Below are 13,090 nucleotides of genomic sequence, written 5' to 3'. Positions count from 1 at the left end.
CTTGGAAGAAGTTCTTTAGAGAGAGTGATTGGGCATTGGAATGGGCTGCCCAGGGAGGTCATGGAGTCACTGTCCCTGGAGGCATTTAAGAAGAGTCTGGATGTAGCACTTTTTGCCATGGTCTAGTAGACAAGGTGGTGTTGGGTCAAAGGTTGGACTCGATGGTCTCAGAGGTCTTTTCCAACCTAGTTGATTCTGTGATCTCTCGTCAGATGTCTTCATTGTAAAAGAGCAGCTGTTTCCCAATATGGATACTTCTTAGTCTCTTCCATTTTCAGTTGGTCGAAGGAAGGAGCTAGTTCTACGGCAGGGCTTCTCTTTTGGCTCTGGTAAAGGCTTTCCTCTGTGGTTTGTATAGCATGAGGAATGAGGTATTCCTATATGTTGCTAAGTAAATTACTTTTAAATAGAAATAACTCAGTAGAATTTTAAACCAAACAAAAACCGGCCATTTGAGTTACATTTAACTAATTGACACCTATTTCAAGGACTGTTAGTAGAAATCTTCCTGTCCCAGCAGCAAGAGGCAAAATGAGATTCTAGAAATGAAAGCCAAAGCTTGACAATTCCAGAGAAGAAACACTCTTTGTCAGAGTCACTGGTTTAGTTTCAGAATGGGATGAGATGGTGGCAATGCTAGAAGGTCACTAAGGATCTCTGTAAGGCATCCTATTTGTTTTCACTAGGATGGGAAAAGCTGTGGAGTTCAGAGTGTTATTAAGAGAACACTGAGGTCATGTCTGGACCACACAATAGTGTGGGACACAAAGAATCTCTAATTGCCTTTGGATCTTAAAGCACAATAACTGCTATGGGTGCCGTGCCTAAGTGATTTGGTTCTGCTTAGAAGCAGGGCTTACTAAGCTTGATGACAATGATGGTGTCATACTGTTATTCTACTTTAGGACCTAAATAAAATCTTGGCATTGCACTTTGCCATGTAGCATAGTAATATTCTGAATCTTTTACCTCTTAGACCCTGATTTGAGACTAGTCCAGATCATTAGGAATTCAAAGCCATTTCGCGTATGACAGATATTCAGAGATGGTAGGTCTACTATATGTGCCAGATCATTTCAGACCTGTAGGCACATCTAGTATTCTGACTCCAGCAGAGGTTGAGACCTGATGATTAGGAACACACACAGTCATATAAAAGGGAAAAAAGCTAAATAAATCCTCTTCTTAAAGCATGTTATTTGATTGCTTTTATTTCATTATGCTCAACTACAAATGTTACTGCTACCTATAATGTTGCTAAGGCCTGTTTTAAAGTCAGCAAACATACTTGAATAGGAACATTTAAATGTGCAGTTGTGGTGATAAATAGCATGTAGTGATTAAAAGTGATGTGAAGATGTGGGGAATTTTACACAGTCTACTGTGTATTTATATGGTATTCATCAGTTTGAAAAACTTAAAGTGGGGGGACGCACTGACATCTTTATTATCATAATTACCAGTATTTTTTCACATCAGGAAAAGACAATCTAGCAGGGAAACCACCAAGTGCTACCGAAAGTCTTTGCCCATTAATTGGAGAAACCAGAGCTGAATGTACCATATAGCATATATTCCTCCTCCCTCCCTCCCTTGCTCCTAGAACTGATTTCTTCTTGCAGATGTTTAAATCATTATGTAGATAGGAGAGCTTTCAGTGATGTTGCTTCTGATGGAGCTACACAGGAGATAAACAGAAGGCTTCAGATGTTCATGGTATTAATCCAGCATCTTTCAAAGGAAATTTCCAAAAAAGTTAAAAACATGGCTGAGAAAACGCAGCTGCGAAAACGATGTAGCAATATTGCACAAGCAGATATTTGGGGGGAAAATGTTCATTGTGCAAACAAACAGTATTGCCATAACACCTCTGTGCGGACTAGAACCTGTTTTAATGGGTATGTAAAGGTACAACCACATACACCATCTGAAAACCTCCTAGCAGGTCTTAGTGTTTCAAGGTCAAGTTTTGGAGCTGGGTTTTTGGTTTTGTTTTTTTTTTTTTCCTCCTAGTTTACTTTCTCAATGAAAATATTGTGTGTGTGTGTGTTAAATACATTGTTGGTATTAGTTTCCATCTTGTGTATCTTGAAAGTCTGTGCCCTACACCTGTGCTTACAGCAGTTGAATCCCTTTTGCTTGGAATGATTAGATTTTATAAAACACTTATAAGCATTGCTTAATTCTTACTAACTGTGGGCAATAATGTGTGTGTAGGTTGGGGTAACACTACAGATGTCAATAGCAAACAGCAACATTACAAAACCATCTGAAACAGAAAAAGTTGCAGATTGTACTCAAACTCTGTTAGGTGAGCAATCATTACCTGAGCTGGATTTTGCTATTCCAGAACAAACTCTTGAAACAACTCTCTGAATTTAACTCTAGAGACCATGTAAGACAACTTAGAGCTTGATTTTTTTCAAAGGCCAGCTAAATAATAATATCCAATTAAGTCTTAAATCTTATATCTGGAATGGGAGCGTCAGTGTTTCAGTCGCTCCCGGTGCAGTAACTTACTGAGAACAGTTCGTTGTATTCTCCTAATGTGTGTAATGTTGGTTTTGGTTTTTTGGCACAGAAACAGTTGAGGACTGAAGAAGCCAAAATTGTTCAAGAGAAAGCTGCCAAGATCAAAGAATGGGTAACATTTAAGCTCAGGGAGGTAAGTCTCTAGCTTACTGCCAAGTTTCAAGGCTTGTGAGTAGGTACAGTGGCTGCACTGCCAGTGGGCTCCTGTATAGGACAGTACTTTGAGGATGGTCAATCTGCCACAGAGGCTCTCTGCTTGCTTGGCCCTATGCATACTCTGTTGTAGAGCTAGGGTCATCACTCTTGGGTGAGGGCTATTGACTTTATTGGGCAAACTATAAATGACCGTGAAGTCACCAGTGCCCAAAAGCAGTCTCTGAAGAAGATTTAGTAGTCACAAGTGGCTTTCACCTCGCTTTCCTCTGCCTCTCTCTTTTTTCTCTGGGTGCAGTTTCTGTCTTTCTGACAAACCAACTGTAACACAAACATGTCCTTTGCTCTGCCTTAATTTACCATCTCTGACTAATGGTGTTTTCCTACTGCCCAGTATTTTCTCTAACGTTTCTGTCCTATCCATCCTATGGACTTGTGCCTCTATCTGGGCCTACCTTCTAGAAAAACAAAGATAGTGGTCAGCATGCAGTTTTGAAGATGCAGTAATAGTTTACAACTGGGAGTGGAGCCATCTGGTCTTTTATTCCAAGTTAAAGACATGTATTTCCCAGTTTATGCCAGAAAGGGAATTTCTTGAAGTTGGAAGAAGAAGTCTTTGTGGGCACTAATTATGTTATTATGGGACTTTGTAATATCATTGAATTACCTAGATATTTCATCAAGCTGCTGGGCTGCTTCTCTTTCATTTTCCTGTATGAGATAACTTAAGGTGCATTTACATTACTGACTGGTGCAGCACAAAGAAGAAGCACGGGGATTAATTTGGTGTGGTCTGCTGTGAATCCAGGGCCATACATTCACATTATGTCTTTACTGCCAATGAAGTTTGTGCCAGATGCTGATTCTAGGTGCGTACCATGCAAAAGTGGAGCACTGCCAATTGGAGAACTTGGAGTCTGTGTTGCAAATGGGTTACTCTAGACAGCACCACTGGTGTGGTTTCAACTTTGCCATCAAGAAGGAAGCCTGCCTGGGTGCACCACTGCTGTGTTTAAGAATGGATGCTGAGACACTTAAAGTAAAGGCATAAGGCAAATTTGCAAAGAATCTCTCATGCCCTAGCTGGAAATGTAAATGCACCCTTAACATTTGTTGGCTTTTTTCTTTGGTCCCCTTCTTTTGCTATATACAGGGTGAGATGGAAAAACGCTCCTTCGGGGTAATGCTTTTTTTGATTCTCTCTTTCGTGACAGTTATTTCTGCAACAGGAGTAAATGATAAACAATATCATGGAAGTAAATTAGAAGGCCTGTTTGAGAAGCACAATGGTATATGCAGAGGCTGTTTGAGAAAGCACAGCTAAATCTTTAAGTGGGTTGTCCAGTGCAGCTGCTGAGTAGAAGGATTTCAAGATGACTGGTAGACTCACACATCATTTTTTTTCCTTGTTAAGACACTTGAATGTGGTAAAGATGAAGACATATTCTGTATAGTGGATCACTTGCACACACAGTTTTGCATTATATTTCAGTTTTTATTATTGTTTTTTCATAGCTTGAGCTAGAGAATTACCACCTGAAAACTTGTAATCAGAGGCTGATGGAGCAAATTGAAGCCCTTCAGGATACATTGCAAGGTAAATGTGCTCACCTGGCATTGTAGCCTAGTAACCACCACAAGAGTGGAAGTTAGCATTCCCAGGTTGTATTCTTAATTTTGTCAGAAATTAACACTTGTAACAGCAAGCAATGGAATTGCTCTGTTCCTCAGTGGATCTATTTTTAAGATGGGAATACCATGCTTACCTGCCTTAAACTCTTAAGTGTTTTTCCACTAATGATTGAACACAGAACCCTTTTCTAAAAATCTGCTTTTGCCATTAAAATAAGCCACTGAGCTCCTGAATTAGAAGCATTCATTGAAGTACGTAGTAAAGTACATTCACTTCAGTGCTGGAGGGGAGAAGTCCCCGAGGTATTTCACTTTACTTCCACATGTGAGTCATTCTCATCCCCACAGAACCTCTGCTGTCATGTGAGCTGAGTAATTGAATAATCCAAGGCAGCAGATGTCTGGTCTGCCTTTAGGATGCTGGGATCCTCTGTGCTATCAGGTTGGATTGGAGAAAGCTGCTTATGGTGTTTGGGCTTTTGCAGTTCTTCTCTGGTGGACAGACAGAAAAACTTAGTCTCCGGGGCTTGTATTCAGCACCTTTCATTGCAACACACTTTGCAGAGGAAATTCTCTCGTAACGATTTTCTTCCTTTTAGTTTTTCATGAGCTTGGTTTGGTCACAGTAAGATAGCTAGTTTCCAGAACTTCACTGGGCATGCAGGCAGGGGGCATTTCTTTCCTGCAGAAGTCTTCCCGGCATTCCTATCACTCCACAGCAAGGGAATAGGGCAAAATTCCTTCTAAATCCTGCCATATTTCTAGCGAAATGCTTTATGACTGGGTTTTTCTCATCCCCTCTGGCTCTGACTGTTCACAAAAGGAGAATGCCTGGTAAGCTGCGTTAATAATCTGGTATTAAGTGTTCCCTGGATCCCAGCTCTCTGGGCAGTAAACATCACTGCCCTCTCCTCTTATGCCTCACTAGTCTCACTATGCCAGGCTGAAGTCAGAGGCCTCTGCAGAGAGACAAATCTCTTCTTACTTGCTATGCTAATAGTAACAGCTTCCTCTTCTTAATCTCCTGTCACATCTAGGAGGCTGCAAAAATATCAGCAATATTTAAAATGAATGCCTCTTTTCAGTCTACACTAATGACTTACCTCAGGGTCAGGGGAAATGTGTGCCAAGATTTTTGTGTGCCAGTGGTATGTGTTAGCTTTGTTAACATTCAGTTCCTTGTGACTCAAGCACCAAGGTCTCATGGTTGTCTTTTTCTCAGCAGGTTTCATCCTCTCCACTGTCAACAGTAATGTATTCTACTGTTTGCTCTTCCCTCTGTAATTTTGTGTCTTCAGTTTGTTTCTACTTCCTAATTCCTTAACCGTTGCTGGTTAAGCAACACCCATAGAGTTTGATGTTAAGGCAGCATTTTCAGCGATACCTATGCAGAGTCACACTCACCCATATTTTGCAATTTCTAAAGCATCTAATGATTTGGTGCTTTTTCAGTCAGACAGTGTATAAATGCCAACATCAGTCAAACATCCTCTGCCACTTCAAGTTTTATCCACACTTTCTCATACCCTAAAGCTACTATTCAGAAGAAATTGTAGAACTGAGATAGTCTTTAAATCTGGTGATTATGGAAAGGAAAAAATACAAGAATTATAAAGGGTAGGTACTAAATAGAAAAAGGACAATGGAAGCCATCTAGGATCTATTTTTTATGTCATCTTCTAATATAGCAACTGAAAGGGCAGAGAAAGAACTAAGAAAAAAAAAGATTTTACAGCAAAATCATGTAAGAAACTATTATAAAACTTTGTGACAAAAAGCACTGCGTGGGTCATATAGCACAAAAGGATAGCAAAAAGCTCTAGGGAGATTCTTGAAAAGAGAGTAACCTCACTGATTGGTGTGATGCTTAAGAAGATCTCCATACCTTTCCTGGAAGTCTCATGTAGCCCTTGGGAAGGGTGGAATCATACCATCTTATTTGATGACTTAAAACACTGTAGGTCCACTAAAGCCAAAAGCAATGCTAAGCAGTGTTCTGGCCACTTGGATGTTATTTGACAGTATTGTCTGGTAAATGCACTTCCTTCTCATGGCTGTTTTAAGAGAAGAGACATAGTTGTATATAGGTAAGAGTAAAAACTGTTATATTGCATTAGACTGAAAGCTTGCCTAGGCCTGTATCCCATCTCCTGGCTGTTTGTGGATGTTTCAGGACAGAGTGTAGGAAATACTGCAAGTAAACCTGCCCTCCTCTCCATTTACCCTTCCAGCTTCTGCTGTCAGTAGTTTAGGAAATTTCTCGGCCAGAGCTTCCATACTACTGATACATTAGTTTTTCTGGCATATCTGCAACATTGTATTTCCTTTTTTGTCTGGAAAAAACCCTTCCTTCTGTAAATTTCAAATGCGCTGCTTGATAATTTCATTAGGCACCCCTTAATTCTACTTTTGTAAGAAACAGTGATTAATCATTTCCTGCTCATCTCTTCTGTGCTATTCCCAGTTATAAATGTATAGCACTTTTGTTATAACTGTGCCCAGCAATCTCTTTCCTGTTCTGTATAGTCCTAACCAGGCCAGGGTGTTATTGAAATACAACTGGCATGAACATACACTAGGAAGCAACAATTAAGACATTAAAGCATTTGAATGCCCTAACCATATGTTCTCCTCCCTCGTAGATATGACCAGCATTCCTCCCTTTGAATCTCTTTGGAGCTGTAGTTCCCTGAAGCCTAGAGCATCACAGGCCTCTTTTGCTGAGAAGATAGGCCAGGAATCTGTGCTCCTTGCACCTGGTTTCAGAGAGGTGCGTCAGACAGGACCTACCAAGCATGTCCTTTCTTCAGCAAATACAGTCCTTGCCAATGACACCTTTACTGAGAATGGAGAGGATATATCTCTGCTTTCCCAGAATAAGCTGAACCTCGTGTCTGACCCATCAAGCTGGAATCTCTCCACAGAGAAGGATGTATTTCCAGCCGTAAGTTCTGAACACGGTTTAGGGTGCTCTGATCCTGTATCAGTGGACCCTCCAGCTGAGACCACAAGAATTCTTGAGGCTTTGACCTTCCAGTCATCTTTGAAAGAAAACGGTAGTGCTGTGAGCACCTTGAAACAAGTGGGTTTTGATGGCACCCGCTTCTCTGATGATCTGAGTGCCAGATTCCACTCCCACCGGCTGGAGTCCTCTTCCTCAGGAGAAATAATGAGCATGCTTGAGGGCCGTCTCCAAACTGCTGAACCACCCCTGGTTGTGTCAACATCAACTGTTACAGTGCATTCCTCCTGTGCAGGGAGGGAATGCAGCCTTGGGACTAGTATGACCTTTCCAAAAATACGAACACCCAATACACCAAGAGACAGTATTCAACTGGCCAAGAGACATCACAGCCAACCACAGCCAGGGGCTAATTCCTTCCATCATGTAATGCACTTAGAGACTAGCACTTTCCAGCCCATAACAGACCCTCCAGCCTGCCATGGGCTCGTGGAGGAGACAGATATTGATGATGATGGAGTATTGGAGAAGATGGATACAGAATGTGGACTGCTGAGGGAAGAAGCTAGAGCGTGTGAGGAAACGTACCACTTACCTGCAGAGCAGAGAGAAGCTGTGAGTTCTGAGGCTGGCATACTTGACCCAGGAGGTAAACCTCCAACACCACCGCTGCACAGATTCCCATCATGGGTAAGAAATGCAAGGACGACAGGCTGAGAAGTGGTGCTTATCTTTGAGTAGTGCCCAGTAGTTAGGCTACAACAGCTCAAGCAGTTGTTACCTGTGGACATCACAGGTTACATTCTTGAAGCACCAAGTCTGACAGTTCCAGCATGACAGGGGCATGCTGGTTCCACTGACAATTTTTTTTTTTCTCCTTTTGTCTTTATAAGGGGAAAAAAATTCATGGAAAAAAACAGTGCTCAAGAAACACAGGAATATAAAGGGAAGTCAAGAGGTGCTGCATTGTGGTTTATCATTATGGGTCATCAAAAGTTAGTCCTTAGTTCTGTTGTCACATGTGTAAGATAGAAAAATTACTCATAAATGCAGTGGACCAGACAAGATAGCTCCAGAGTGAGAAAAATCTGTGAATACTAGAATAAATACATGGATTAGATCTCAGCATTCCTATCTCATGGTATGCTTCTGCTATTAGGAAAATTTTGTGAAAGCCTTTGGTAAAGTGGTATACATGTCCTGTTGCTTACAATATGTGAGAAAGGGGTTTGTTGTTCTTGCTTTCACTTACTTGTTAGCTGGATTGTTTACTAGTCATAGAATTGTTTAGGTTGGAAAAAAGAAAAAGCCTTCCCCTCAACCACTGACCAGGTTACCTTGTCACAGAAGGAGATCAGGTTGGTCATGCAGGACTTGTCTTTCATAAACCCATGCCAGCTGGGCCTGATCAATTGGTTATCATGTACATGCTGTGTGATGGCACTCAAGATGATCTGCTCTATGACCTTCTCTACCACTGAGGTCAGGCTGACAGGTCTGTAGTTCCTCAGATCCTCCTCTGGCCCTTCTTATAGATGGGTGTCACATTTGCCAACTTCCAGTCACCTTTGACCTCCCCGGTTGACCAGGACTGCTGGTAAATGATGGACAGTGGCTCAGTGACCTCTTCAGCTCCCTCAGCACCCTCCTGTGGATCCCACCTGGCCCCATAGACTTGTGCGTGTTTAAGTGGTGTTAGCAGGTGGGTGAGCATTTTTCCTGGGATCGTGGGGGCTTCATTCTGCTCCCTGTCCATATCTTCCAGCTTGGAGGGCTGGGTACCTGGAAAACAACTGGCTTTACTGTGAAAGACTGAAGCAAAGAAGGCATTAAGTACCTCTGTTGTTTCCTTATCCTTTGTCACTATGTTTCCTACCGTATCCAATAAAGGATTGTTATTCTCCTTTTGTTTCTCATGTATTTATAGAAATCTTTTAGTGTTTTTTACTGCAGTAGCCAAGTGAAATTCTAGTTGGACTTTGACCCTTCTAATTTTCTCCCTGTATAACCTGCCTGTAGTCCTTCTAAGTTGCCTGCCCCTTCTTCTAGAGGTCATAAACACCCCTTTTTTTACTGAGTTAAGCCAAAGCTCTCTATCCAGCCAGGCCAGTCTTCCTCACTGTCTCATCTTTCAGCACATGGGAATGGCCTACTCCTGCACCTTTGAGATTTCCTTCTTGAAGAATGTTCAGTTTTGCTGGACCCCTTTGCCCTTCAGGACTGACTCCCAAGGGACCCTGTCAACTTTGGCTCCTAAAGAGGCCAAAGTCTGCATTAGTCTAACCTGGTGGAGGTCAATGTAGTATCAAAAGAGATGATTTTGTTGTTTTTATTTGCTTTTTTAAAAGGCATGGGCAAACAAGTGATTTATTGAAGGTGCAAAGTCAAACACTCATTGTTAATTCTTATGTTTTATAAATTTATTTTCAAGGAAAACTAAATGTTAATTGTGGTCTTTGGCTGTATCCTTTATGATACCAATTTAAACGCCAGTATAATCACATCTGCTTTTCCAAAGGAATTTCTTTTCTTTCAGTCCATAATATGGAACTGTGCTGGGAGTGAAGGTGGATAGTGTGGTAAAAGAAACTGCAATTTTTCAAGATGTCTGTTTCATTTGCTGCAGAAGTCAGAAAGGTGTCAATGAACAGGGTACTCACTTGGAAGAAGGGAAATATGACTCGGAGATTGGCTACTATTCCTGTCTCTGATCTAGAGTTCCCATATAAAGTTCTTCTGGTCTCTTAGGCTTGATTTTTCACAGGTGATTATCAGCTCCACACACATTCTTCTGAATGTCTAACTTGAATTTGGCAACTAAATTTGATTACAGAAGTGCTGATCACTTCTGTGCTGCAACTGTATTAATTTGTTTTCATTACAATGTTTTATGATGCTAAATTCTCAAAAAGTCACATCTTGGACATCTTGAAATGGGTACTCCAAAGTTATTCAGTACTTCAAAGAACTTATGTCTGAGTTCTTCGGAAAAACTTATGTCTGAGTTCTTCTGATAGCACCTATCACTGTCCCTCCCAGGGTTAATGTAAATTTTTTTATTAATTTTTGTGAAGCATTGCATTATTATTGTCAGTAACACATGAAAAATCCAGTATTTTTTCTTCAGACTAGAATCAAGTAAATGTATCCAAGTAGGGCAAATTTAAGTGTAGTAATTTAAGTAACAGTAAGTCATGAATAGAATAATAAATAGTAGCATAATCAGTAAGAAATATCCATTACATTCCCTGAATAGGAGTTGTCTGGGGAAAAAGATTCACGTAGTATTTCATTAGAAACTAAATTTCAGTGCAAATACGTACAGAAAATACTTATTCTGTAATTTCTTTTTTTGTCTGTGTGTACTTGACTTTGCAGTCTTAGGTACTTCCATGTGTATGTATTGTGTGCTATGTGTGCTATGTGTGATTGGTTGTATGCTTTTAGGAGCAGCAAGAGGTTCCCTAGCTTTGGATTTTATCCATTTCAGAATGGTTAATGTCTTAGTCACAATACTGCATTTAGATACAGATTTGGGTTTTCCCGCTGGAATTGTTACCAATTCGTGAAGCACTTGGAGAGCCTTTGAACTGAAAGCTCCGTATGTTGTTATAACTGAGACACAGGCTTATTGAGATCATTCCAGGCATTTCTTTCATTCCGTTATCAGAGAATGAGCATCCTTGCAGGTGGTGACTCAATAAATTGTCCTGGTTTGTGGCAGTTCTTTATTCATTTTAATGCATTGTTTATAAAGTGGAAAACTCCCATCTTTTTCCAAGCTGTGATATAGTAATTTATTGATAATTGCGTGTAGGTGTTCCAGTCTGTGATATCATCTCTGTGAATCCCCCATATCTGTGGGGATTCACACAGAGTAACATGCTTCCACTAATGGTCATTCACACAACATAGGGTGGAATACAGCAATCTCAGAGAGCCCCTCCTTCCTGCCCAAAGGTGTGACTGTGGCGTGATTCTGTGACATGAGCGTTTCTTTCTGCAAGAATCACGTTTTTTCTGATCACTGTTGTTCGTGGTATTATTGTTTCAGGAGAGCCGAATCTATGCTGTGGCCAAGTCTGGCATGAGGTTGTCTGAAGTGACCATGGTGAATGATACTTCCAGATGCTGTAAGTGCTAGACAAGATCCATCCTTAGAGGGGGTTTATGGTGCCAGTGTGGTACCTGGGCTTCTGGCTGTTCACATGTCTTCATTTCCTTCCCTGTTTTCAAAGTAAATTTGATCTCATAGATAGCCATGATAAAGAAAGGACTGGAGGAGGACACATCTATCTCAGCAATGGTTTGTGCTGGGCTGTTTGTGCCTCTTTGTTCTGTGACATGTTTAGGGATTCCATTATCTCCTTCATTACTTTTGTAGCCACTCTTCTGCCTCTGCATGTCTGTGGCCTGCTTTTAAAAGTCTTATTCACCATCACTGTCCCCTGTTAGGGCTTTTATCTATTTGGACATGGGGCACCAGATTGCCATTGTACCATGGAGTGGGTAAGACATCTTACAGGCTAAATGGAGAGAACTTTGCGGCTCTCTGTGGGAGTTGTATGTAATTAATAACACATTCCTTGGCCTTTCTGAGGCCAGATTTTCCAGGATGGCAATCCTTGATATGCTTCTCCATTAAAACCTTCACTTTTTCACCAGTTTGTATTATTTGCTCTCTTGCTTTCTCTCTGAATTTTTCCAGTTTCCAATTTCTCGTGTTCAACTTCTGGGCCATTTACCTGTCTTATCTACAGAAACGTCACTGTGCCAGTCTACACTACACTGAAGGGGGTAAGGAGTTACCTCACTTTTCCTGTTATGAAAAGCATGGTCCAGGCCTGCTAGTAATTTTAGAGAAAACAGGATGAAGCTGTGCAGCGAAGGAACGAAAATTAGAGAATCTTGGGAAGCACTGGACACCAAAAGAATGCTGAAGGACTAGCAAATGATAAATGTGTTTAGGAATACAGAACACTGCAGCAGTTTTGGTCCAGGAAGCTGCAGTGTGCACTATGAGGCTGTAGAAACCTAGAGGTGATGGTGGGTGCAGCCTAAAGAATGAAATGGAGCACAGGGCTTGTGGAACAGTATGAGGGCGTAACCAGAGGAGACCCAAACAGATGGGACTAGACAGTCCAGCATGGAAGTTCTCAGACCAGAAGGGGAGGAAATGAAGAACCCCGGGGCAGAAGTGGGCAAGGTGTTGTGAAAATGAAGGGCATTGATTGCTCTGCCTCCTTATTGAGTAGGGATTGTCCTGAAGAAACTCTTCTCTCACACGCTAACCAATAGCGTGTCTAACACGTCTCTAACATGTCTATTTTCCAGAAAGCCACACAGATCAGCAACGTGCCTTTCTTAGACGAATCTTCAGGATCTGATGATGACTGTGGCTCCCATGCCAGCTTAAGGACTTCTACTGCTGGATCTGAGAACAGGAAAGCTAGCATGCCAGGCAGCCCTCGTGCAGTGAAAAGAGGTAAAGTGGGAGTATTGCTACTGAGCAGGATGAACTCTTGTCATGACAGGAGAGGCAAGATGCCCTGAACAGCATCATCAGTGACAGGCAAATGCTACTAAGGAATTCTCCCAGAATGTGTGCAGACATCAACAGCTACTCAGTAGAAATCTGTTCTCTTAGGTGGTTTTTACTGCTGATAGATTTCCATTCAGGCAATTGCTAAACTTAGATTGTGGGAAGGATTATCTCCCAAATTCATCACATATCCAGTCATCTGAACCTTTTCTGTGACTTTTCCTTGAAAGCAAACTAGTACTGGCATAGTAAAGAAAATGCTTTTTTTG

The 13,090-nt window shown here is 41.3% G+C and overlaps 1 protein-coding gene across 10 annotated transcripts in view; it reads left to right on the top strand.

Moving 5' to 3' along the window:
- PLEKHH1 (pleckstrin homology, MyTH4 and FERM domain containing H1) overlaps positions 1–13,090 on the top strand; it is a 57,149-nt gene that overhangs the window by 15,583 nt on the left and 28,476 nt on the right. For all 10 annotated transcript variants that reach the window (XR_005566352.1, XM_039388994.1, XM_027716990.2 and 7 more), the window contains 6 exons: positions 2,582–2,665; positions 4,201–4,282; positions 6,960–7,969; positions 11,334–11,412; positions 11,988–12,076; positions 12,614–12,764. Coding sequence is in view for 9 of the 10 variants with exons in the window: in XM_039388994.1 (XP_039244928.1) it covers positions 2,582–2,665; positions 4,201–4,282; positions 6,960–7,969; positions 11,334–11,412; positions 11,988–12,076; positions 12,614–12,764 (1,495 nt within the window). In the remaining variant the exon portion in view is untranslated. The remainder of the gene's footprint in view (positions 1–2,581; positions 2,666–4,200; positions 4,283–6,959; positions 7,970–11,333; positions 11,413–11,987; positions 12,077–12,613; positions 12,765–13,090) is intronic.

Source organism: Pipra filicauda, unplaced genomic scaffold (genome assembly GCF_003945595.2).
Source record: "Pipra filicauda isolate LSUMZ 115617 unplaced genomic scaffold, ASM394559v2 scaffold6_size6359152_pilon, whole genome shotgun sequence".
In the NCBI taxonomy this organism is placed as follows: domain Eukaryota; kingdom Metazoa; phylum Chordata; class Aves; order Passeriformes; family Pipridae; genus Pipra; species Pipra filicauda.
This window is presented reverse-complemented; position numbering and strand designations above follow the sequence as displayed.